The 27,268-nt window shown below is 42.3% G+C and overlaps 2 protein-coding genes across 7 annotated transcripts in view; both read right to left on the bottom strand.

Annotated features, from left to right (window-relative positions):
• Positions 1-5,818: 5,818 nt before the first annotated feature.
• Positions 5,819-11,367, bottom strand: umps (uridine monophosphate synthetase). The gene is made up of 6 exons (XM_018741578.2): positions 11,134-11,367; positions 10,704-10,857; positions 8,703-9,371; positions 8,054-8,229; positions 6,740-6,854; positions 5,819-6,332 (listed from the first exon to the last, which is right to left on the bottom strand). The coding sequence occupies exons 1-6, from the start codon at positions 11,275-11,277 to the stop codon at positions 6,166-6,168; spliced, it is 1,425 nt and encodes a 474-aa protein (XP_018597094.1). The 5' UTR covers positions 11,278-11,367; the 3' UTR covers positions 5,819-6,165.
• A 3,186-nt stretch (positions 11,368-14,553) lies between these two features.
• Positions 14,554-27,268, bottom strand: part of LOC108927929 (kalirin-like) — a 156,612-nt gene continuing 143,897 nt past the window's right edge. For 5 of the 6 annotated variants that reach the window (XM_029257014.1, XM_029257012.1, XM_018741574.2 and 2 more), the window contains 14 exons: positions 26,795-26,966; positions 26,321-26,523; positions 25,504-25,754; positions 23,655-23,787; positions 22,358-22,417; positions 19,249-19,276; positions 18,926-19,088; positions 17,814-17,935; positions 17,590-17,721; positions 17,010-17,174; positions 16,767-16,845; positions 16,322-16,522; positions 16,092-16,230; positions 14,554-15,818 (listed from right to left, as the gene is read on the bottom strand). In XM_029257014.1, the coding sequence (XP_029112847.1) occupies positions 15,273-15,818; positions 16,092-16,230; positions 16,322-16,522; positions 16,767-16,845; positions 17,010-17,174; positions 17,590-17,721; positions 17,814-17,935; positions 18,926-19,088; positions 19,249-19,276; positions 22,358-22,417; positions 23,655-23,787; positions 25,504-25,754; positions 26,321-26,523; positions 26,795-26,966 (2,394 nt within the window). In that variant the 3' untranslated portion in view covers positions 14,554-15,272. The remainder of the gene's footprint in view (positions 15,819-16,091; positions 16,231-16,321; positions 16,523-16,766; positions 16,846-17,009; positions 17,175-17,589; positions 17,722-17,813; positions 17,936-18,925; positions 19,089-19,248; positions 19,277-22,357; positions 22,418-23,654; positions 23,788-25,503; positions 25,755-26,320; positions 26,524-26,794; positions 26,967-27,268) is intronic. The other variant, XM_018741575.2, reaches the window with a different exon arrangement.

Below are 27,268 nucleotides of genomic sequence, written 5' to 3'. Positions count from 1 at the left end.
GCAGCAGGTAGCACGGTGTTTGAAGTATACTGTGCACTGTAAAAAACTTCATTTAAATCCCTCCTCCTCCTTTAATACCCTTGACCAAGGTACTTACCCTGAATTCATAAAATAAAAATATCTAATTCCATATGATTTATAACATACAGTAGTAAATTACTAATAATTTCAGTGAGATTAAATGCAGTTATGTAACTCTATGAATAGGGAAAATATAATACATCTATAACATTCTTTTTACTCAGCTCATCTCATTTAAAGTTTCATTGCCCGTTTACCTTTGGCTTCCATTGAACTAAATATTGCAGTACTGTACACCTAAGACATAAAAGCACAATAGTCACAAAAACTGCTCATACATTTTTAGTCGTGTCTGTGTCTTCGTCCAGATGTGAAAGAGGGGTTAGGAGCTGTTGTTTCTCCACGACACCCGACTGCCGCGGACTCTGGCACCTCTACAGCAAACCGTATTCACTGCAACTTTTAATATACTTTTCTAATTTACCAGTGAGCCCTATGGCTTTCCACCCCTGCTTCCCCAGGGCCGCGTTTCACCAGTCACACCAAGAGACAGAGGTACACGAGCTCCCAGCCTCTCCACTTCCAAAGGCCAAGCCCCATCCCTGCGCTCAGCGAGAGGGCAGGTGATCGCGCCCCGGCGTGGTTCTGCTGCACCTTGCGAAATGTGCACGGGGGTGGCTGCAGCTGGTGGCCTTTGTTTGCCCATTTGAATGATTAGATCTGTCTCTGCTCTGCATCAGCTGTGACCTCATTTAACTGGGAAATTCAGCTTCCCTCATTTCCATTTTACATCCATCCTTCTGTTTCCTCTCAGATCTAGTTTGAATCCCCTATCTCTTCCACAGAGGTACTACAAAAGACTTATTCTTAAAACAAACCATTGCAAGTCCCTTGATTAATAACAGTTGAACGGTTTTAGCCGCATCCATACTCAGAAGGTTAGATGAGCTTAAAAACAAAACATTTTTGCATGTAAGAGCTATTACAGCATACTCAACCAAAGGACTAAAGGATAAACCCATACAGTGAGAGTGACTGTAATAAAACAAACATATATATATTTGTTTTATTACAGTCACTCTCAGTGTATGGGTATATATATACGTAGAATATGTAAAATTCATCCTTTGGTATCTGTGTATGTGTACAGCAGGCAGTTCACTTTCCCGGTGCTGCTCTCTATTAACTTTTTTCAGCATGTGTTCTGCTCTGTGCTATCATACACTTTCAATTGCTTTGAGCGATACATGTAGGCTCTATAAAACATATTAGCCCCGAGGAGTCATTTACTCTATTCAAGCCTGTCTGTTCATCTGCACATACTCCCTCTGCCATTAACCCAGGGTGTCATTATGTTTGCCCTTATGAAGAGAATGCGAACAGCTGGTCAGGGTGTTGCAAGTTGAATGCAATGAAAACAACATCCTCTTAGAGCTCCACCAGCAACCAGAGCAAACAACAGTGTTTGCACATCTGTTTTCTCCCGTCAACGCCGCGTTCTCATCTCGTCCCTCAGACCTTCGTTGATCCGAGTATCGTCGCCGTTATGGAGCAGGTCAGATTCATCGTGATCCGAAAGCACGGAGAACACAGCAGTTTTAATCACAGACGGCCAACAATAATTGCGTGCCATATAGAGACATTATAACCCAAATTCTTTATGATATCCTCTGTGAAATGTGAGAACAATCATCTCTAGTCCTCAGAAAAGTAAAGGTGTGTTTAGAAAACTAGGTGCACATAACTGGATTCAATTTTTATAAAACTTTCCAGTCTGTATAGGTTCCACATGAACGTACTCATTATAAAACATGTAAAAAGTTGTTTTTCACAAGTTATGGAAAAAGCTGGCATTTCAAACAGAAAATTTGTTAACATTAATATTTTCTAAATTATTGACAACCGTTATATCTACCTTGTACGTCTTAGTGAGTTAGATTATTTTTTGCACAGTAAGTGAATGAAGTCATCAGTGGAAAATTGACAGCATCTCCTTGTTTGAGAACAAAACAACAGGTATTTATTAATACTCCTTCCCTGCCGGTGTTTGGGGGTCTAGGGCTACACTGTCCTGTTGCACACCAGGAAAGGCTGTTTGATTAGCCAGTGCAAAGGAGAATAGGAGGCCGTGTGCAGGTTTTCCACGCGTTTGCTGTTGCCATAGAAACTAATCCTCCGAAGGACAAATTTGAACAGCCACTGACGGGTCAGGCAGGTAACATCTGCTCTTTGAAAGCTTTGTGTTGCGGGGCAGCGCATGTGGGTAAAAGATGCCCCCCCAGCATGTGCGCACGAACACGAACACACACAACACAGAGGTCTTTAAGGCTTCAGGCTCCAGGAGCAGAGATCATGTCAGCTAGCGCACAATGAGCAGCAAGAAACCACCATAAGGCATTTACATATTTCATTAGTGACCTTTTTAACCATTTCTTCATTGCAAACTAGCCTGCAGGCAATGATTGTGCTCCACTTAACTAACATCCTGCAGTTGTCCTGCCTCTGTAAATGTAATAACTCACTTCTGGTAACAGAGATGATTAAAAAGCACTAAAGCAGCTGTGGTTAAAAACGTATGGATCTGTGCTCAGATAACACGGGACAAGCATTCAAAAGTAAGCATCTGTCAAAACAATTGCATTTTACAAAGAATGCAAAACAGCCTTTGGAAATTGTTAGTTTTACATTGGTCTAGAAGAACTGAGTGAATAATTATTTTATTTAAGAAATTTATGCCATGACTTCTCATAAAAGAAAGCTGAGAGAATGTACCATGGGAAGTCAGTGAAAGTTCTAACAAACTGCTTTGTGTAACATTTATACTGACAATAGTTGGGCCATAAACAAGAAGTCTGCTGATCTGAGAAGGAGTTTAGTCTTTTATTTCACAAATAAAAATAATTGTGATAATAATGGTAAAAGTAACTCGAAGTAGAGCAGTAAGCTTCATCAGCATTTAAGGTTCCCCTGTAAGCTTGCACAACAGCACTATTTAGTGTGAAAATTTCAATATAAAAAATGCAATTCTATACAACTGTGTATTTGTTAATTTTCTTAAACACTGGATGTGTGTTTTACATGGGTGATACTCTTTAAAGGATTAACTTTGTTTTTCCACCTTCTGTTGACTAATGCAAGAAAAACTAGTTCTCATATTTGCTTACCAAGTCCATCCATTACACACTGTTACATCTTTTTTGTTACACAGTCAATAGAAAGGCAGTTTTTTGGATGAATGAAACATGGGAAGTATATTCTTTTTGAACTGTGAGCAAACATCAATATTAAGGCTGAGAAACTGATTTCTCACCAACAAAATTGTCTTTAATCAAAGGAACATTTCCCTCCATTTACATGGAGAAGACAAAGGATCTCTCAGACTGTGGGCCATGGATATATATATATGTGTGTGTATAGTTGGTTTTGTGTCTGCTCTGGGATATCGAGATGGATGGTTACAGAACAAAGGTGACATTGTCACCCTTCCCTAACATTTCTATACTATTAAAATGTGAACTTCACTTCATCTGCCAAAAATACACAAATAATAATTTGCATTTCACACAGCCATACATAAAATTATAAATATGATGGAATGTCTACTATCAAAGATCTGAAATATAATCCATAAGAGCTGTTATTTCTGAAATAAAGCATTCTACTCTTAGAAGTGCACTGAAATGAACTTGACAATTCATGCAATTAAAAAAAAAAAAAAAATACCGAAACGGTACAAAAACCAAAACCAACTTTCAAATGTTAATCATAAAAAAAGATTTCATAACTTTAAAAAAAAAAAAAAAAACATGTTATTAATAGATTAAATATGCACTGAGTTGGATAACTATTTCATATCTACATAACGACAGCACTTTTTAATACAAAATAAAAATGCATTAGAAAATAGAAAACGAAGAAGCGGTGGAACATGTATCGCATCCATTCTCCTCCTTTTTTTGAAAAAAAAAAAAAAAAAATAATGATCGTGTGCTTCGGCTCAGGTGTTCCCCCCTGGTCAGTTATTTTATTTCTTGTTTCCGAAGCAAATCTGTACCTGCTTAACGCGAGCCGAACGAACAAAACTTCATCTTCAGGTATTGTACGTGAGGCTCAACGTGAGGCAAACACAGAAATCGTCCTTTCCCGGGGGGGGGGTGGGGGACGGAGGGGGGGGGGACGGAACGTGGGGGGGTCGCTGTCTTCCCAAGAGAGACACCAAAAGTCCAAAAGTCATGTACCTCGAATACACTTTAATAGGGTCTGACAGGCTCTAACAGCACCTAATAGTGCCTGCGGTCTCATTGGTAGAAGCCAAGAAGGTCGACTCCAGGTGCGCTGCGTCTCTGCTACGTGTCCTAAAAGAGAACCAAAAAGTTAATCAGCACGTTTACTTTGTTCGTGACGCATCTGTAGATAAACATCTGTTAAAAAAAAATTAGACTTCTTTACGACACAGTGCAACGTCGAGAGTGTTTGAGTCGCAGGTGGATCTTACCCACAACGGCGCTTTGGCAACGCTTAGCTGACAGGACTGCGGGAGCCGCGCTCGCGGCCGGGAGGCGCGCTCTTTCCCCTTCACCTGCACCGTCAGGGGGGAATGAACGTGCGCAAGCAACGGCCACTTTATATAGTCGCGATATAAATAGCTACCACTCCATCACTCTTTTTTTTTTTTTTTTTGTAAGTTTTTAAAGCGAGAGGATGGTCTCATACACCTGTCGCACCTTGCATTTACCCAAATCCAATATTGACAAATGGAGCCTGAGGGAGGGGGTGGGCAGGAGGCGGTGGCTTTCCTTCCCCAGGGCCAACCTTGGGCGTCCATGCAAATGAGTGCGCTCACCTTGTTGGAAGTGATGGAGGTGTCGGTGCTGTCGGTGCCGCAGGCTGAGGGTTGGCTCCGCCCACCCTCTTCTGCTGGAGAAGTCAGAGGCGCTGATGGGGAGCGTCAGTGCATGCAGGAGGAAGACACACCTGCCCCCAGCGGCCTGCTATCTCCAGCTCATTTACAAGGACATTTCCATATGCTGGGCAAATGAGTCACCGTCCTCACGGTCGGGGTCCGCTTCTACTCACCCCAGCACCGTACCCACATGCAGTATCTCACATTGCCTTTTTCAGATCTTTATTACCCAATGCATCATGGCTTCTTGTAATAAGCTAAACAACACTGCGCCGTTTGCAGCCCAGCCCAGGGCGGGACTTAAGTATGCACACCACATGTCTTAAGGAGGAACTTATTTTGGTGGCTTTTTGGTTCTAATCAGTTCCCAAATTACAGCTGGAAAATTCACAGCTCATGAGATACTTGGGGGCACAACATTGTGGCGCAGCCAAAAATAAGTGATCAGAAATAGACAATCCAATTGGTTATTAAAGCTATACTGTACATACACTGTTTAGGGTGCAGTTTATCACAGCTATTATCCAATATGTCAGAACACACAATCTCTGCATAAAGGCTCCTTCTTGAGCCAAGACATTACCTTAACACCATGTACCTAAAGTCCTGTTGATGGCAATTTCTTTAAAAGTGACTCAAAAGTCCTAATGTGGCTTTTCCTGTTCTCCCTGCCATAAGTAGTTAACTTACCAATGTGTCTGATGAAACCAGCCATCACAGACCTCTACTGGAACAGATCAAATTAATCACATTGTTACCTCAAAAGTTGTGTTACCCAGTTACCCATTTTCATTTATAAAAGGCTTTAAATGAATTGAAGATGACTAGTCCTCACTTAAAAACTCAAGTTAAAGGAATTCTAAACAAATAGCAAATACTCACTGCAAAATATTCATTTATTTGTACAGAAAATTGCGAAAACACAAAGGCTTCGATTAAACATCGTGGAAGCAGTATTTTAAGCATGATTTGAAACGACAAGGACAAAATGTAATCAGGCAGGAATTTCAAGGTATAACAGCTGGAAGGAGCCGTTGTGACCTGGGCTCTCCTGTCCTTTTCCCCGATTTCTGGATTCTTGCTGGAAGCCCGGTACTCAGTGTGATGCAGCTAAATGAATCTGATTGCAGAAGTGAGCAATACAAACCAGCGTTTAAGTGCTTAGTTACACACGCACAGATTGACCCACACTGCGCACGCTAGTCACCGAGACGCGCGAGCTGCGTGTTCTGCGGGAGACGTCAGGAGAGCCTCTTCAGGTAGGCCTCCCAGCCTGCCTTCCTGTACTCCTCCGCTGCTGCCACTTTGTCTGAGGCTGCCAAGATTCCTCGTCCAACAATGATGACATCACACCCTTTCGTACCAATAACCTCACCGGGACAAGAATACTGCTGGCCCATGCCATCTCCTGAAACAAATAGAGAATACACTTTATGCATTACAAGGCACTGCTGGAAAAATACTAACTTTTGCCAGCCATAATTAGCATCAAGATTTCTGAGTTCAGAATTAATCTTCATTTCTTTAGCATTAGCGCCACCCAGTGGTGACTACAGAACCCACGGGCCACAACACCAAAAGAAATGCATACCAATTATAAAATTACTAATAATTATAAAAATTGATTCAGACATTTTCTTCTTTAAATTTTGCTTAATATTTACAAATCCTCTATGCATAGCCACTTATAATAAAGAAATAGTCAATTCTTCTAATAAAGGCACCGCTCTCCAGAAGACCTCTGGATCATTAGACTGCTGATGTACGTTTACACCGTTAATACCTTGTGGAACCAAAGAGGAACAAGACTCATACCTCCTGACTGCAGTTGCACACCTGGGGTCATATGAACAAACCCGGGTTTATCGCTGATCCTACTGCCACAGATGAAGCCGAACACAAAGTCAGAGTTGTCCTCTGCCATTTTCACCTGAAGAAAAGATTTCTTACTGCGAATTTCACAAGCAAAACAAGCTTTCATATTAACACATAATTAATAAGCACACTGAAGGAAAAGCTATGAAGCCAAGTGAATTTTTTTCATTAATGGATTAAGTAGTGAAGTTAATGGAAAGTGAAAAATGGTTAAGCCAAAAGCTGGGTATGCATGACACAGTATGTAAGAGGATTGCAATAAGAGCATTAGCTGATAATAAATATTATGTATAGTAATCTACTTCAGAGTGGTAGATGATAGAGCAGTTCTTTACTGGAGTATATTCTGTAGGCTTCACATAGAGGAAAAAAAATTTACCAATACTATTCTATATATATATGTGTATTGGTAAATCACATACTTTTTTAAACGAACATTGACTTTCATTCTCAACTGTTTCAATTCTAATAAACACTTTCAATCTTGTACTTTCACTCAGTGAGTGAACACAGAAACATTTTTCAAAGAAACACTATTTCTTCATATTTAAGCGACACCTTTGTCTTGCAGTACTGCAATTCATAGTGAATATGGAATCAATGTGGTGGTTCCTCACATTTCCAACCCATTTACCTTACAGCACAAACTCATTTGTTACATAGACCTCCGTCACATGACGACAAAGTTCGCAAGCTCCTTTTCTCTGTCTCCTCCACGCTTTCCCTCATTTATTTCCTGTTTACTTTCTTTTACTCTGTTGCTTTTGGACAGCACGGTGGACAACGGCTGCTTCACGGTTCCGGTACTGTGAGCTCGGCCGTGGGTTCGACTCTGGCTCGGCCTGGTATGCAAATTCTGGTAGTAAGAATGCTCACCATGCAAAGGAAGTCTGCTTTTGGCTACGGATGACAAACTTCGTGCACTTATGGTTCGAAAAATGCTTTCTCAATTTGTAACATTTGCACAACTCTGACAATTTCCAAAAAGGTTTTATTGCTGACAAATCACTTTTTTTTTTTTTTTTTTTTAACATGCCTAATCAGTCCAGGGTTGCTCAGCTTTCTTCTGTGTTTGTTTTCTTGGTCACGTGACACAAGCGCCGTTCTTCAATGTCTCAGAACACAATCTGACACTGAAATTTTAACAAATTAAGTAACACTTTTCTGTTGCACATTTCAAAACTGATCTTCAGCTACCGGTTTCAGATGATGGAAACCGGTTCCCAAACTCCTAGTCTGTCAGGCTGTACGTACCACCTCCTGTGTGTAGCCTCCGGTCGCAAGAGAACCCCGGGAGCTCATCTGCGCGATGAGCAGGCAGCCCCGCTCCAACGCCTTGCCCACTGCACGGAGCCCGTGCACGACCCCAGGCCCGGGAACCGCGTGGGCGTTGACCATGTGGGCCCAGGAAGCGATGCGGTACAGGCCTCCTGTCTCACAAAAAGGGGACAATGACACAGCTCGGAAGAGTGACTGCGGCTCAGGAAACCAAGTGCCTAACTGTACCTTAATATACCCTGGTTAAACAACATTTGTCTACATAAATAGGCCAACTGGGTGCATTAGAATTGGAGTTTGACACTCTCGACTGCAGTGGGTCCCACACTAACAGAGCTCTTTACTATGCAAAAGACACCTGATCCCCTTCTGCAAAGAATTTTTTTTTTTTTTTTTTTTTAAATCTGAAAGTAAAGCAAAATTTTCCAGGCCAAACTGGAGCTTGTATATAGTTAAAGAATACTGTCAGCCTGCTACTTGTGTAACAAACAAGAAACCCCCACATTCATTTAACTCAGTGTGATCACAGCTGGGGTCTAGAACCAGGGACTGAAACCCAAACCAGACCTAGGTGGTCTGTTCTAAGTCTTATTTTGATAAAGGTCAGTCGCCAGGGTGTATTCACCTTCGTACTGGTGCTTGACCGTGTTCCCGATGTCGGCAAACTTCCGGTCCTCGAAGATGAGGAAGTTGTGCTTTATTGCCAGGTCCTTCAGCGAGTTGGCCACCTGGACAGAGAAGTCCTCCAGGATGTCCACGTGGGTTTTCAGCACGCAGATGAGGGGTCCCAGCTCCTCGGCGAGCTGCAACAGCTCCTCAGCACGGCTCACGTCAGCAGACAGGCAGAGGTTGCTCCTCTTCTCCTCCATGAGCCTCAGCAGCTGGGCGGCCATGGGATGCACCCCCGGTAGGTCGGCGCGAGCCTCATAGCTCAGCTCCTTGCAGGGCTTCTTCGGTGCCGACAGACCGCACGTCGATGCGCCGAACGTGTTGTTGTCGCGGATAAACTGGTGGACGCTCTCTGCCGCAGCGGCATCGATTCGACCGCCAGCCCGCAGGACTTCAAGGAGCTTGGAAATGGTAATGACCGAGTGCAGGGCGATTCCTTCCTCAGCAAGTCGGGCCGCACCGCCCTGCTCTCTGTCCATCAGCACAACCGCATCGGTGACCTTCAAGCCTTCGTTCCGCAGCACCTGCGCCGTCTCCAGAACACTGCTTCCACTAGTCACGACATCTTCTACGATGAGGCACGAATCGCCGGGATGGATGGTTCCCTCCACCAGCTTCTTTGTTCCTTCATTTGCATAAAAAGGTGCAGGGTGAAAATTTTTCTTTTAAGAACAGGAAGAACCAAAAGGCATAACACTCACTGAATGCTGCGGAAATTCAGTTTTTACTACTGCATGCGCATCTTGGATTCGATACAACTTCAAATGGGCATTTTGCAGTCACATGCTCATTTCAGAGCGCCAGGGCTTCATCGGACACCGGCAACGGAGCAGGAGGAGGACAGCAGGTAACACAGCGGTTAGGGTCACTGATCTGCAATCTGGAGGTCCCTGGTTCAAATCCCACTCCCTGATAAGATACTAACCCTGAACTGAGACTATAAAAACACCCTACTGTATGAATAAGTAAATCACTGTAATTATCTTACATTTTTAGACATCTTGAACAAATACATCAGCCAAAAGATGGTACGAGAAAGCTAAACACACTGACTAACAAGACATTCAGTAACACAAGTGTCACAAGTTTACAATTAAATTCTTTAAATACTGAGGATTTGCTGTTTGTTCTATCAGCTTCTATTACAGGTCATAACACAAATGTTTCTTGAGTCAGGAGGCCGATCTTGGTGTGTATGCAGAGGCACACACTGTTTACAGTACTCCATGTGTTCTCTACAGCAATGACAAGAGGAAGTGTTGTTTTCTTCTGCTGCTGCTATGTTCCACTCACTGTCATCTCAAGGAACCTGCAGCACGCTGCACACATTCTCACTGCCGCATTCATCCAAAATGTTTAACTTTTGTATTTTATCATCATAAAATATTTGGATTGTGCGTTCTGATTCCCAACTTTTACCATCAAACCAGGAAAATTCTAATCACTGGGCCCATATTAAAGATGTCTGCCAGTGATCTTTATGGTGGGAGGGCCGCGAGACATCCATTCGCTATGAGCCGTTCCGTTGGAGCAGGGCTCAGCGAGGTTCGCATGCAGAGCGATGCTTCACGGCACCTGGGTGGTGCGAGAACACGTGGGTTCCATCCCAGCTCCAGTCCGCGTAAAGTTCGCATGGGTTTTCTCCAGGTACTCTGGTTTCCTCACACAGTCCAAAGGGATGCTTTCAAGTGAATTGGTTACTCAAAAAAAAAAAAAAAAAAAAAAAAAAAAAAAAAATGCCCATTGTGTGTGAGAGAGGGAGAGAATGTGTTTTGGAGTGACTCACTGTAAGCGCACACTAGTAGATCAGCTATTGTAAGTTACGTTGGGTTAAAGGTGTGACCCAAAAACACTGGAGGTTTTGCTCTGGACAGTGCAGGCACCCAAGAAATGAGTAAATGCCGCGTAGAGGCGGGGTGGTGCTGGGCTCCGTGGCCCCCAGGCGGGCCGTGCGTACCGTAGTCCTTGCTCTCCTTCCTGCGGATGAGCATGGGCACGCCGTGCTTCGAGCACACGATGGTGGCCAGGGGCAGAGCCGTGTAGGGAACGCCGCACACGGAGCCGTACTGGAGCCGCGCCTCCTGCGCGCACCGGAACAGCACGCTGGACACCTGCGCGGGCGGGGGAGCGGCGCACAGAAAGAAGGTGAGAGCGCGCGCACATGTCATGATTATACATAGCAAGCATACCCACCGCCCGCAGTAACGCACGAGCCTGCAGCCAGGCACTTATCAACTGCTCTTAGCCATCGCTTTCAGTTTAATTACAGAACATCGGTCCAAAAAAAGCAATGCTAAAAATACCAGCTCATGTGGTGTGGAACAGTCACAGTGACTGTGAGTGAGTGGGGGCCTGAAACACGTGTTGGTCGCTGGTGTAAAGCCTACCTCGTTCATAAGCGACGGATGGGAAACGATCACTCGCAGATCGAAGTAAATCGGGGAAGTTATGCCACTCTTTAGTTTGAATGTCCCAAATTTTACGGCCTGCACTTCGTACAGCTTAAGAACTAAATTGTCTAATTCAGCCATTTCTCCAGAATGCACCGGACCACTACGGAAACTGCTGCTTTCGCAAAGACTGCCGTGTTGCTCCGCCCCCTTTCGTGGTGGTTTATGGGAAATTGAGTTCCGCGGTCCTGAAAACCCCTGCCATTACTTCCTGTTCAGTGTTGTATCGGACATACGCATTAGCTTTGAAACGAATTCAAGTAATTTACATTTTTATTTAAAATCTTTTTTGAGACACTTAATTTCTCATTGAAATCTTATTGCTCTTAGTAAAGTGAGAACTGAAATCCATATGTTATAGTCATGAACTCATGATTGATAGGTTAAGGGTGAGCTACAACAGTTGTATAATAATTATGTCATTAAAACATTTCATAAATGTGATTCATATCATAAATTCTTTGAACATTACAGAATTCATGTTCATATAGTTGTTTATTATGGAGAAATATTGGATTATCCAAGCAGTTATTTTCTGGTGCCCTTAAGTTTAGTATTGAAACACACACACACACATTTTCAGAACCGCTTGTCCCATACGGGGTCACGGGGGAACCGGAGCCTACCCGGCAACACAGGGCGTAAGGCCGGAGGGGGAGGGGGACACACCCAGGACGGGACGCCAGCCCGTCGCAAGGCACCCCAAGCGGGACTCGAACCCCAGACCCACCGGAGAGCAGGACTGTGATCCAACCCACTGCGCCACCTCACCCCCTTCGTATTGAAACATATATGACATATTATAAATCAGTATAATACAGGGGATATGGATTAGGGACAAAAGGCATGTGTAATTAGGGACGTGTGTAAAATGAAGGCTGTTGGCTGAAATGCAAAAAATGGATCTTGTGAAAATCAAAGTATGAGGTTAAGCTAGAGCATACCACATATACAATAAGCGCTATAGGTGATGGGAGCAATGGAGGTAGAGAAGATGTATGTCATTCTCTAGCAGACAGGGAGTAGCCATATAAGGCAAGAATCTTGAAAGGGAAAAACAAAAATCATATCACATTCATAGTGGCCAAAGGATATAAACTAGCAACACCGGGATTCCATCAAAGGTCAATTAACAAAATTCAACTGTCATACATCTGCATTTTTTAAATAAAACAAGCACTTTTTATTTAACATTCAGTAACAAACTGACACATTGCATGATCTAGGAAAAGATTTTCAGATTTCATTTGCAAATTTTATACACAGATTTATTTACAAGGTACAATACTACGTGAAAGGATGTAATGTACGCGGTTCATGCTGTTGCAGTGAGCAAGGCTTACATCATTTCAGAAATTTCGATGTTTCATACGCCAGTGACACCCTTCTGCCAGACGACATCCAACAGAAATCTAAACATTAAAGCAATTCTCTTACTTGGTAGATCAATGTAACACACCATTAGTTAGTAGCTTTGTGGTTAGTTTTACCTAGCTGAGAGACTTTATATCACAAATGAAGTGTGAAACTGCTAGGAACCTGGCTTTGCTCAGACAATGCTAAATATGCAAAGCTACATAGTCATTTACATTCCTGCTTTGGGGATCAACATTCAGCTATACAAAGGTTCCATAGCTGTTCAGGTCTGAATTTCCATGTTTTAAAATTCTGGGTATACTTCCCATACACTTTAGCCTCTTTACCTGTGTGAATGTAAGTGTAAACAAAATGTAATGTGATTGTTTTACCAACTGCCTTATTTTATTTGTTTAGGCTTTTATTTGCCAATACTAGGCCATCAGTGGTAAGCAACTTCCTTTTTTCTCAAGGGATCTTCAGAAAGATGTCAAGTTTTAATTTAGGCTAATATCAGGTGAAAGCCTTTCAATGGCTGCAAATAGATGTGCAGGATAGACAAGCCTCTTCAGAAAGGAAAAACTTGTCCAGAACCCCTCAACCCAGCCTTGCCACTCCCAACCCCTGCCCTCACGGTTTTTTTTTTTTTTTTTTTTTTTTTAACAGATGACAAAGTTTCCTTGCCACCCACACATATTGCATATGGCCACTATCCCCCTGCACTAAGGTAATCTATTACTGCACCTGCTTCACACTGTAACAGCAGGAGACACAGCTAAATGTTATTTACTCTCCAAATGATCCTCTATCACCACCTCCAAAACACTGACTAATCTTCTTGGCTTGGCTAAAATTCCAGTATTTTTTTTTTTAACCTCAGTGCTAATATTTTAGTTGGGAAATGGCAACAAATAGTAACTGGCCCCTCAGTCACATATTACATTGAGACTGAATGAAGAAGAAAAGGAAGGCAAAGTATGAACAAGGCTGCACAAGTCATTTTTTTAAGTACTGTAGTAGTAATCTTTCATGTTTCTTGTTCTACTAAGCTCACTGGAATCAGTTACGAGAACAATGCTGCAACTAACTAAAATACACCAATCACTGCAGGTGAAAACAGAGCAGAGGAATCATCCAAGTGTTGTTCGATCACAGTGACTTCTACAGCAGAGACACATACAGCTAAATCCAGAAATGTAGCAAATATTTTCACAGCCGTTTTACTCTACAAATCAAAGTGCCGATTGCCCCTGAACGGTTGACATTTTGTCTTCGAACCCTGTTGAAAAATCAGCATCTGGAGTTCGCAGAAGAGGCCAGTTCATTTTGACCAGCATCGGTTCTGATCATATGATATAAACTGCAAAAGTGGCTCATGGGAACAAACGACTACACCAGTGTTGTTTCAGTGCTTTACACGAGATACAAGTGACTGCTTGCACCGTTGATCCATTGTTGGTGAATTAAAAATCTTAACCAAAATTATAAGTAGTAATTAATGCAAACATTGTCATTACACAAGATAGCAACATAAAAGTTTACAACTCAAATAACATTATGACTGTACATACGGAAATTTGGACCTTCGTGCAGTTAGGTTTCTTGTAAATACAATACACTTTAAGGCTCAGAAATTTTGTTTACTCTATTCAGACACTATTTTAAAGGGTAAAATGATGCAGCTTCTATGACAGTATAATGCTGAGGACATCACATTAAAGAAGTTTAGGCATAAAACTTTTATCTGCAAATTAAATGACTATTGCAAGTTAATGGTAAACCAAGCAAACTCATACAGAGGAAAAAAGTGCTTTGTAAACCACCACTTTTACCTACTTATACACACACACACACACACACACACACACACACACACAGTCCAAAACCGCTTGTCCTAAGGGGGGTCGGGGCAAGCCGGAGCCAAACCCAGCAACACAGGGCGTGAGGACACACCAAGGATGGGACGCCAGTCCGTCACAAGGCACCCCAAGCAGGATTCGAACCCCAGACCCGCCAGAGAGCAGGACCCGGCCAAACCCGCAGCGCCACCGCACCCCCCTTACGTACTTACATGACAGATAATTGACAGCAGCAAATCAATATTGCTGAAGGAAACTCAGACTATTTGACAAGATAGTTGATACTAGTCAATGCGTGAAACCATGCTGTTCAAACGTTCTTGTTTTTACCCTCTGACCGATAAGTATAATTATAATGTTACATTACCCTTTCACACCTATCTCAGAACAATGCCAGAAAAAGCAGCAGGTGCTTATCACAATGCTGTTCAGTACAAAATGAAAGTCTCTCAGCCTCATTTTACATTCAGTAATTAATTTCATTCATGTTTTTTTTACATTTGACATTTTTTCATCTCAACCTGGGATTCAAGGCAAACAAACCTTTGACAACAAATACATAAATAGAAATAAATATAGTTATGAAGATCCAGTAAAAGGCTTTATTGAAAGTTGCAGTTGCAGTACGTTATGAGCAACTGGTAACTTTCATGATGTTCCCTGGGACTCACTGGTGTAGTGCCAGTGTTCTTCTAACAGATACTGTCATTAAAGCTCATTGAAATATGACGATCGACAGAAGAAAAGGTCACGTATATCATACACTTGATTAAAGTATGTCCTTATAGAGAGCAAAGGCTTTGTCTCATAATGATTAACTTGGCTTGTTTGTCCACTTTGTCTCCTGTGAACAGTCAACGCTTATAAGGTGTGTCCCATGCTGCTGGTAACCAGGCCCTTGATATTGGTGACAGGCCGGACATCATTAAGCTGTCGCCGCCTTTCGGCAAAGGAGGCCAGTCGGCTGGTGTCCAGAGGGGTCCGGGAGTGCTCCCCAGCGCGGGCATTCACCCACGGGTGCTGGAGGCAGGCTGTCGCGTTCGGCCGCTTCCGGGGGTCCTCCTGCAGAACAGAGGTGATGAAGTCACGGGCAGCATGGCTCACTCCCCGGAAGTACTCATCCGGAAAGCAGAAGTCCAGCCGGCAGATGTTGATGCATGTTTCTTCTAGGCTCTCGTCCAGAAAGGGGGACACGCCGCTGAGCATGACATAAGCCAGAACACCTACGCTCCACACGTCCGTGCTCAGAGACACTGGGGTCCCCTGGATTAACTCCGGGGCTGCAAACTCTGGGTTCCCCAGGAGAAGGTGAACGTAGCGATGGCCCAACACTTGGACTGCGTCCCCAAAATCAATGAGCTTGACACATGGGACGGGCACATGAAGATCCACCAAAAGGTTCTCTGGCTGATAACAGTAGAGTAGGCAGTTTTAACATAGAGCATTGTATTTTTTGTGCCGTTACCAAACTTTGGTTACTTAGTTAATGCAAAACTGTTTCTTGATTAATAATATATTGCCAAATAATTCTGCAGAGAGAAAATCTGATATTATAACCCCTTCTAATCTAAAGGTGAATGTATCCCAATACTTAGCAGTCCCAGCATTTGGAATAAGTTTAAGGTACTACATTAAATCACAGTGTTGCATTAATATTTACTTGTTGCCTTTGATGTATACCTTTAAGTCCAAATGTGCCACCCTGCAGGTGTGGAGGTGCTGCAGTGCTTCCAAGGTATCTTTCACATACAAGGCCACCTTTTCCTCCATCAGCACATCATGGGCGACCAGATAGTCTAGCAGCCTCCCATCGTCTAGACTGGAACACAGACACAGTCATCCTGTTAGTTTCTAGAAAGGATGTGAACTTAGTAATCACAGACAGCCAGTTTGGTTCAACTAATGCTTACAGCTCCAAGACCAGTATGAACGAGGTGGGTGACTCATAGGTGTCACATAGCACCGAGATCTGCGGGTGTTGCACGTGTCGGAGAATGTCGGCCTCGTGGGCCACCTGCTCCTTCTTCTGCATCTTTTTGCTGATGAACTTCACTGCCACCTCCTTCTTGGTGCTCCTGTTAAGGCATTTCTTCACCACTGAGAACCGACCCCTGAAGTACCAGAGGGAAAGCAGGCAGGGTGATCATGCAGCAAAATTATGAGTTAGCGCAGACTTTACAATACAGTATCACATAATCCACAGGACACAATTTATGGCTGCATTTGTAATATACTTATTATTTCATGTCAAATCAAGACTCGTGCAAAAATGTTTTGATGTCAGCAGGCAATATCAAGCATTGTTAAATGGTATGGTATATAGCAATGTTTTCAAAAAAACAGCCAAAAACTTACCGTCCAATCTCACTGATTTCCGAGAAAGCTAATTCAAAGTTGTCTTTCCACTGAATTCCAGTCCCGTCATATGTAGAATCTTCAATCGTACATAGAGAATTAGTATTTGTGCACAACATAATTTATATAAAATAAAACATGCATGTCCTCTTACTTGCTCTACTTAAGTGAAAACAAACGGCTACTTTATCAGGTTGTATCAGCTGAAATAGCTATTAGTTTCGACTGTACATTTCTACTCACTTCCACTTGGCAGGGTCACCATGTTGGAGGGCTCGCTGGGTGGACTGACTCCCCAGGGGTTACTGGCGCTGACCCGGAACTGGTAGTGCCCACCTGGGATGAGGTCCTCGATCTTCACACACACATCCCTTGTGGACACCACTGACTGCTGCCACACCAGGGAGTCTGAGGGAAGAGCCATAGAGAAGTGCAAAAGGCTAAGAATGGGACCGTGATTGTACCCTTATCAAAACAGTAGGCAGGTAAATGTACATACAGGACTGTGGCCTCACCATCTCAAGGTGTCCAGTTCAAATGTTGCGGTACCACTGAGAAAGGTATTTACCCTGAATTAGTCTAGTTAGAGCACTTTGCTATATGTCCCTTAGGATACAAATAATATAATAATAACCGTAATATTGTAAGTGGTCTTGGACAAAGGAATCAATTACATAAGGAAGTAATGAAGAAACCATTGCCTGCTTCCAGGAAATTTAGCAGGTAGCTCAGCAGGTAAACACATGGTAAAGACATGTGACCACAGATATGTCTCACTCCCACCATTGCTGAAATAGTGTTCAGCAAGATGGTTCAGTTTTACCTTCTTGACGGTACTCTACAGTGTAGCTGGACACGGTGCAGTTTCCTGAGCTTGCTGGGGGGAGCCAGTGGACGATTACTGCAGTGCTGCTGGCCTCCTGGGCCACAGGCCGCCCAGGGGCTGCTGGGATGCCTACCCCAGCGGGCAGAGTCCAACGTTAGATTCTGGCTTTTAAACTCTTTTTACCGCACACTGTTTCTCCACTTTTACATTCTCACACCCACCTTGGACCTTGATGGAGGCTGAGGAGGAGGCTGTACCATGATCATTGACAGCCACACAGGTGTAGATACCCGTGTCCTGAGGCATCAAGTTACAGATCTTTAGTAGGATGTCTCCTGTTTCCCTGAGAACGGTAACAGTTGAAAACAGCTCAAGGTCTGCATGCTCACGGATTTAGAAATATTTATAACATAATGTGAGAAGGGGTTCCAAGTGAAAGCTAACTGCCATAGCCATCTGAAATGAACTCATTACATTAAAAAGACAAAAGTTCTGTAACTGAATACGGACAAATCAGTGATTGACTGTGCATGTCAGTATGAATATGAAAATCTCGTTTTAATTACAGTTAACTATGGTCATTAAATTTCTGTATTACTCATTTTATGTTAAAACAGATTTCTTAAAACCAGTAAAGAGAGTATCAATAGAAAATAAATGTTGGCTTTAATTAATCTTTGATTCTATCCACGTCTAAAGCGGACTGGACATCTCAGGGTTACAGGATGAAATCCCCATCCTCATTCATCATTAGCACTATGGATAGTCGTCATCTGTCTATGTGTAACCAAGTATTAGAATTTCTCTGCTACTCAGCTGATGAGTCTGAAATCAGCTGCAATGAGATCCTCCTAATGCAAACTCACAAGGGGCTGAAATATGGTATAGTTCTCGTATTTTGCCAGAGGGATAAGATGAGCAGGCTGTGCTATTGACCCATCTGTTCTAATTGCTCAACTCCTCTGTTGCCAAAGGCTGCTGTCTCCAGGCTGGTCCTCAGGTATTTACCCACAATATTTCTTTAACTATATTCTCCTATCCTTTTGCTAGTTCCATCCTAGCCTGTTATATACATTTCTTGCATTTTCAGGCTCTTTTGCTCGTGCTGCTGTTGCTTGACAAATAATTGAAATCATGTATAAAGTAACGTATCGCTTTAAACTGAGAGTGGATGTTAAATGAATGAATTTATGTACTTAAAAAGAAACAAAGAAAACTTATTTTAATATGACTTCATACGGTATATTTGTATTTATCGCTTGTAAGACATAAGTGCGCATTTATTATGCTGTTGTGGGCTGTTGTGTTTCACGCAGGAATTCCAGCTTTGTACCTGATATTTATAGTGAAACGGCTGTTGTTGACAACCAGGTTTTGATCTGGTCCTTTCAGGGTGATGGTTGGCCTTGGACGCCCACAGACCTTGCAGCATAAGACCACAGTCTCTCCGAATGCGCACGTCACATCCGAGAGAGGAATCAGGAACTCTGGAGCCACTTTGTGACAAAATCATTCACAGTCATTTACAAACATTTCTTCATAATACATGTCTATGATTATGGAGACATTTTTCAGATTACTTGCGCAATAAATCCTCTTAACATGACATTTTCTTCATAAATAATATTTTAAATACACACAGTACTAAATGCTTACCTTCCTGGATGAAATTGGGATTCAGTAACTGGAAAAATAAATAAACAGAATTATTACTTTATGCAATTAGGCCAAGAGAAGAATACATATAACAGAAACTTATTATTCATCATCACCTTTTTAGGGATAAATTTGTCGCGTTATATAGACACAAGTGAGAATACAAAGATCACAGATTTGTACAAAATAACTGACTCTTCATTTCATGTACATAAACTTGGTAATGTCTTTGTGGTAAAGAGGACATGGCCTGTAATCATGGCATATTTCACACACACTGTCCAAAACCGCTTGTCCCGAGTGAGGCCATGGCGAACTGGAGCCTAACCCGGCAACACCTAACCAGGCTTGAGGGGGAGGGGACACACCCAGGACGGGACGCCAGTCCGTCACAAGGCACCCCGAGCAGGACTGGAACCCCAGACCCACCAGAGAGCAGGACCAGCCAAACCCGCTGTGCCACTGTGCCCTATGGCATAGTTCTTTGATTATAAATAAATAAGGAAATAACACATCCAGCTCTGTGTATTATGTTGTCTCATGTGCATACAGCTTCTAGATATTGAGTCATCACAAAAATGCTGAATACATCAGCGAGACCATTTGGTGTATGTACAGCATGAACACTAGGCAGCAGCAAAGCACCACATAAATCTTATGACTTAAGCATATCGTAAATCTGACATAGGCAATGTGTGCAATTTTTTTATTAATATTTGATCTTATCTGCTGGAACAGTATGGTGTTTTATACTTTGCACCAAAAAGGGAAGTCTCTAGATGAGAAAGTAACATGTTTTTGTTATATAACATGACCTTGATCTGCACCCTTCAGCCTACTCCTCTTCAAGGGGAGTGGAAGACAACAGCAAGTTTAAGAGAAAACACAGCACTGTTTTCCTTATGAATTCAAAGACTAAGAAAAGAAAGAAAAAAAATGTTGAAAAAGAACTCTTTATCCCATAAGTACAAATCTGTTTAACAGTGGAAAAATATAAATAATATGAAATGTGGTTTGTTTTGTTCTGTAAATATTTGTTCTGTAAATATTCACTTGTTAAACATAGCTTATATTGACAGTAGCAGAATTCCAGTCAGAAAATCTGTATTATAGACAACATTTCACAGAATATGTTTTCCATGCATTGTAAATGCAGTCTATTAGTTCTGCAAAAAAGCATCCGGTGATGAAATTTATTAAGTCCTTAAGGACAACCAGGTATTCACTCATACCTACCACCCACACACACACACACACACACACACACACACACACACACACACACACACACACACACACACAATGGCTGAAACTGCTCATCCCGAGAAAGGTCACGATGAGCCAGAGCTGGAGGGAACACACCCAGGATGGGACGCCAGTCCATTGCAAAGCACCCCAAGGGGGACTTGAACCCCAGACCCGCCAGAGAGCGGGAACCGGCCAAGGCCCCTGCGCCACCGCGCCCCCCTCACTCATAATATGTTGTTTCAAATATAAACTATTGACATTCCAAAAATGTGGCTTAAACTCATTGAAATACCTTTAGTTAAAACAAAGACCAGCACTGCAGATTTATATTTATCTTTGATCCATCCCTCAGATAATTTTTGTTTTTAAAATTGCATATATACCACTTTCATGTTTACAGCAATGAAGTATAAAGACTAAGTGTGGGGAGATGCAGTCATTGTGCCATGTTTCAACTACTGAGGTTCGATTACAGCATTGTGAGTTTAAAAAAAAAAAAAGAGTACACTTCTCTGCAGCAGGTGAAAAATATAGTCTGCAATGCATAAATTATTTAGTTTAGGCTTGCAGAATTTTCTAAGTAGATCAAGAAATCCCTGAAGGACCATGGCTTTGTACTTCACATACACTGTGCAGCATTACTGTGCTCCAACCAAATATCCATACCAACATCAATGTCTTTTACTAGAGAATCACTGAAATAAAAAATGAAAAACCCTGCAGTAAGTTATCCATAATATATAAAAAAATGGAATTAAATGGAATACCGGTTTTTCAAATTTAATTATAACAATCATATCCCAGTGCTGCTAACAGCTACAGGGTACTCAGTCCATTGGGAATGGTATTATAATTAGTCAAGTCTTTGAATGAAGCACTGAGAAGGAAAAGAAGCACCGTGGGACTTCTAATTAAGAAGCTATATGCCACAGCGTTGCTTTGTATGTTAGGGTTTTCATTATCGGGCGCAACTTACTTCCTAAATTTGCACGAAAACAGATGACGTGTCGGCCACACACACACGAAGGCTTTGAGTTCCCAAACCTGGTAAAGGTGAGCCCAAGTCTTACATACCACCCTTCATGTAGTTGGGTCTTACCTACTGTCTTAAACAGGTGGCTGTCTTACTAATTATTCATGTATTGTTCATATTACATAGTATACTTTTTACTTTAGCTTTACTTACCCGCTTGAACAGTTAGATACGTAACGAAACATTACAGGTAGAATGCATCGGTCAGACTCGGGGGTCAGAGTCTCATGGGGAATGTGTAATAAGAAGATCCTGGCCAGCTCAGTTTTCTCAGCATGTTTACTAGCTCCTGCCCAACTGCTTTGCTGTGTGATGAAAAGGTGCTTCCACTCCTTCCTTTACTGCACTGTGGGGAGTGGTCCATAAGACCGGGTTGCCAGGACCAGGCTGGGCAACCGTGCCTAAGGTTTTCACAGAGCTTCGACAGAGGTGTGGAAACCCCTAGGGCACTTTGGCAGAATCTCCAAAGAGTGCCCTCCAGCCTGGCTCCTCTGCACCCCAAAACCAAGCAGGCCAGTTTTGGACACCCTCACTGCAGGCGGTGTCGCCCAGTTAACTGAGCCAGGCTCTTGCAATGCCTGTCCACTAAACCTGAAAGCAGTTGCTTCCACAACCTGCTAAGCTGAGTAAGAATGAAGCACAATGGCCACATCCAATACTGCTGTGCTGATACCAGTTATAATTTGGTGTTACATAAGGCCCTGGGGGGTGGCTGGGGCTCAATTCAGAACCTGAGCTGGAGAACACTCTTGTCCACACAGAGGAAATAAAGACACCTGCAAACACTCGCACAGGCAGCATGCATGATGGGATGGCACCCAGTACTACCTCCATGCTAGTTTTGGGGTCTAGCTCATCGCAATCTGACTCTTCTGAGCTGTTAGACTCCTGTAGTGTGGAATGAGAAAAGGCAAAGTTAGAGCTGTTACTGGAAGGCAGAGGTCAGAGGTCACTGCGGACGAGGGCGCAATGTGCCCTTTATCCATATTAGATGGTTGTGCTGGAGGGAAAGCATTGCGAGGGACTCCTCTAAGCCATTCTGTGGAATACTGTAAGCCTGATGAGCCAAAAATAATTACAGCAGAGATACAAGGAAGAGAAAATCTCTATAGACATTTTGTATGCCATCAGCAAGAGCTTTCTGTGATGTAGTTACTTTGAGTTATGGTTGAAGTATTATACTCCACAGATTCAGTTTAGTGTTAGGCAGTTACAATAATAAAATATGTAGAACAACATCGTGTGGACATATATCTGTAATACAGAAATTCCACCAAAATTAAGTTTCTGAATGTCTAAGTGTTTACTAGATTTTACAGTATTTAGTAGTAATAGTGTGGATAAAAAAATAAAAAGAAAAACTAAAAACACTGACAATTATGAAGCAGGCTGATCGCATACAGAAATTGAACAAGATATTAGAAAATTGCATTGACATAGTGAAACACTGACACCACTTGAACCATTACTGGATAATTAACCGTAACTGCCATTCAGTAGACAAAAGTGTTTGCATTTACAATTACTGACTTAGCAAACGCTTTTCTCCAAAGCGACATTTGCAGAAATTGATGGAAATTGTGCTTTTCAGCACCACACAGGCTGCCCAGTTTGTGTGTCAAACTACTTGATCACATAGTTGAATTGTTGTAAAGTATAACTTCACGCTCGATGTGCACAGCTCGCCCTTGTTATGACTGGCAGTTTCAGTCTCTCCACCTGTAAATCATAAACTAGCAGGATTTGTAACATGCTGTTGAGAACAAACAAATCAGACAATACTAATATCGACACACGCTAGCGGTACAAGAACTTAAATGCACGCCTTCGTTTATATTTCTACTGAAATAAACTGGATGTTAGTGGTCTTTTGCCATGTTAACATTTTTGCTATTATTAAAAAAACAACTACCACAGGAAAAAAAACAGAAAGAAAAACTAGTTATGTCCACCAAACAATGATTTTTGTTAGTTGCATGCATGCGAAAGACGAAAGAAAACAATGCTTTATTCAAGGTGTTCTGTGGCTGCATCCTCCAGGTGGTACACACAGGTGGGGGGTTGGGTTGGGTTGGGTTGGGGTGGGGGCAGGTGTCACACAGGTCTTCATCGTCCGCTTACTCACTTTAACATTGACCTTGCTGCTCAGAATTTCCTTGGGCTTACGGAGTCCGTTCTCAACCTTTGCATCACCTTTGCAACTGCCCTCCTTCTCTGCCCGCTTTCTCATGCGCAGGGTGTGCCAAGACAGAGATTTCCTGCCGTACCAAAGAATGCATCAGTCAAATTGGGGAGGTCAGAGCCACATGGGGAATAAGTGGTGGGGGGAGGCTGTTAAACTGTGTTTAAAAAAAAAAAAAAAAACTCTGGAAAAAAGAATTTGTATTGATCACTGGACATGGTTTGCTCAAAATCAAACATAAAAAGTTTTAGTTCCACAAGAAATAAAAAAAGAAAACACTCAAAAGATCTTTAGAATATTTGGATAAACATTATGAGATTCCAGTACAACTGTATTCTCCTTTTGTCCTCAGTTTTTTTTACGGAACTGTCAAATCCTCTGAGCAACTGTGGATATTCAATTTGTATAAACAGTAAATTTCTTCAGGGTCTTCTAAGGTACAGAAACTCATTTACCTTTGCACTACAGTGGTTAGTAGAAAGAAAGGTGTATATAAAGAGCATGCTACCAAAAAAGCCACAAAATAAAAGTGAAAAGCAAAACTCATAAGGAGGGGTCCGTGTAAAAAAATACATACACCTTTACATTTTTCCAAGAAAAGAAATAATCACCTTTAATGTAGTCCACAACTTAGAAATGGTTCATCATTAAGAAAACAAATGGTCAGCAACAATGAAACTTTATACTGTATATCATCTTTTTATAACTTATTGTGGAGGGAAAAAAACACTCATCTGCATCATTTCTGAACAGCACAAATACTGCAGATACAAATAATGAGAAACTTCTTAAATTTTAACACCTACTGTTCAGCTAATAGAAAAAACTATTCCAGGAATTTTTTGTGGTGTCTTTTACATTAAGTTTACTCAGTCTGAGTTAATTGCTGATAATTCACCACCTGGGGTTACCGTCTAAGGTTGAAGAAATGAAAACATCTGGAAAATGCAGTCTAACTGCTTATTAATACCCATCACTGGTAACTTAAACAGCTGGTTCTCTCCAGCAAAACAAGTTGTAATTTCCTTTGCCTTTTTAGAGTCATGCTTATGCCAATTTTAATTCACATATCTAAAATAATACATTTAAAATTACTTACATTAAAAGTACAATGGTGAACATTTTCTCTATCGTTTTATTGCACAACCTGACTTTATTACTGTTCTTAATAGTGCAAAAGACTTTATACAGGAATGTACTAGAAAGAGTACTGGTAAACAAACAAAAAATTAAACAAAAATGATTTTACAGTAAACTGCCAACTCATCAGAAAATGGCAAATGAACAAGTGAAAAACATAACCATTAACTGCTAAAAAATTAAAATAAAATAAAATAAAATAAAATACAAGCTGTACACACAATTGCCATAGACAATAACATAAATTCTCTCCATTTGGAGAAGTAGACCTCAGGTCATCTAAAAGACATTTTTTTGCCAAATGTGTTAAAGAAACATAACGTTGTTAGAAACAAAAGAAAATTAACATCCACATCAGTCAGTTCCATGGCGATGCGCGATTAATTTACTTGTTTGTATGCTTGAATCAGGCTGTGGCTGCTATAAAGTTCTTGCATTCTTATATTAATTAACTTTTTTACATATATTACAAGGTGAGATGTCAAAAGAGACATCTCTTGTGTACAGATCCAGCATGTATGAGTTTGTTCCATTTTGGGGTAGCAATTTGGGGTATGGGAGTCAACAGTATGGGGTCCCGCGATTCTCGAGCTCGCTTGGCCCTACAATCCAAATATGAGCTCCAGCAGGAGTTAGGCCGAGGGGCACTTACTTGAGGCTGCCTTCGGCACTGTCTATGTGGGCTTTACTGAGTGGGCCCAGGACGTGACCTGGGACCCAGCCCTCGGCCGCAGGAGAGTGGCTGTTGGCAGCTCGGTACACAAGGTACATGTTCTGCTGGTTGGTGGCCAGGACCTGCACCACCTCTCCCTGGGCTACGCAGATCTCATTCTCCTTCAGTGCATTGTAGTCCTGAGTCACCACCATTGCGGAGGACATCCCGTTGCAGCCAGATGCTTCATGCTGTTGGGCGGATGAGGGAGTGGGAGTAAGGAGAACGTACAGGAACAGCGGACACAAAGTGACGCTACAGTTAGCCAATGGCGTGAGCAGGGTGCCTCTGGCGACAGCCTGCACTTCTGCACACTTGTCCTCCGGGACATGAGAATGCCTTCCTAATCTTAAGCAAAGCCACTCTGCAGAGCGACTTTGAGGACCGCATTAGAACTAAGTGTATGGATTTAGTGGCCTACTTATGCGACTGACAACGGCAAGCCAAAAACTGGGCTGTTTAAAAATAAAACAAAGTAGGTCCCAAAGAGCCCTTGGGGGTTATAGGTATTTTGACATGATGATTTACTGCAAGTCACCAGTGCGAGAACAGCAGCCACACAGTGAGTGGGAACTGGACTGTATCTGCACCAATTATACCTCATGCTTGTGAAACAGCATGCACAAAGATGGAGGCACAGTAGAAAATGTAAGCCAGTTGCTGCCACCCTTTCACAGTGCTGGACATTGCTGTTCTACATAGAGTACGCCGGGTTCAGCTTGGGGAATGTCCCACGTCAGGACTCAGCCAGACTTACCCTGGGAGACTCGTAGCGCTCAGCATGCTTTTGGGAGTCATAGCTGCCATTAGAGGTAGATAGCTTCAGTGGCGTAGAGGCACGGCCCGAATGGGGGGGCTTCTCTGCTCCCACAGAAGTGGAGGAGAGGGGCCGGCTGTTGGGCTGGGTTCGTGTGAGGGACCCACTCTCTCTCTTCTGGTATTCAATCGGAGACTGTAGGGCTGCAGAGAGGTTGACAGATCAACCGGGTCTCATTTGCAATGAATGTGATAATAATAATGAATGAATGGGATTATCATAATAAGGATAACTTGAACGTCACTGTTCCCTAACAAATATGTCATTCCACTGTAGCAGGCCAAGGCAGACTGAAATTTAGATAGGACTAGTTGAAAAGTGTAAATGGTATAAACAATGTAAAGTAAAAAAAAAGACCAAACAAGAAAAAAAGTCTAGACTGTCTTCACTGGGAGGAAATTAAAAGTGATCTACCTGACAGGAAGTTGCTCTGGGCATCCAGAACCTCCTTTATGGTTTGGACCCAGACTTGCTTTATTTCTGCGTTGGCAGCTTGTAGAGTAAAGCGCTCTGAGGAGCCACGGCAGTACAGGACAAACTTGCAAGGGTCGTTGTCCACGTTCTCTTCCATGCTCAGAAAGCTCACCTGCAAGGAATAAATGCAAATGTTTTTAACTCTCGCTACATATGTGAAGGCCATGCCTATTTCTGGAAAGTGGTGAAACAGAATCCTCCAAGTAGAACCTCTAAGACAGGGGACTGTATGTAATGACCAAAGTCATCTTAATCTTTACCAAAGTTTCACATTTTTCCACTGATTTAAAGGGATTAATCTGCTTGTGCATTGAACAAATATGCTATGCCAGAAGTTGAACTAGCAACTTCCACATTCACGTTCTTAACTACTATGCTAACTGCTGTTTCCAATGTTTCATCAGTATGTTGTGA

The sequence above is a fragment of the Scleropages formosus genome, chromosome 12, assembly GCF_900964775.1.
Source record: "Scleropages formosus chromosome 12, fSclFor1.1, whole genome shotgun sequence".
Lineage (NCBI taxonomy): Eukaryota > Metazoa > Chordata > Actinopteri > Osteoglossiformes > Osteoglossidae > Scleropages > Scleropages formosus.
Note: the sequence above shows the minus strand (reverse complement) of the source record. Positions and strands in the feature narration are given on the sequence as shown.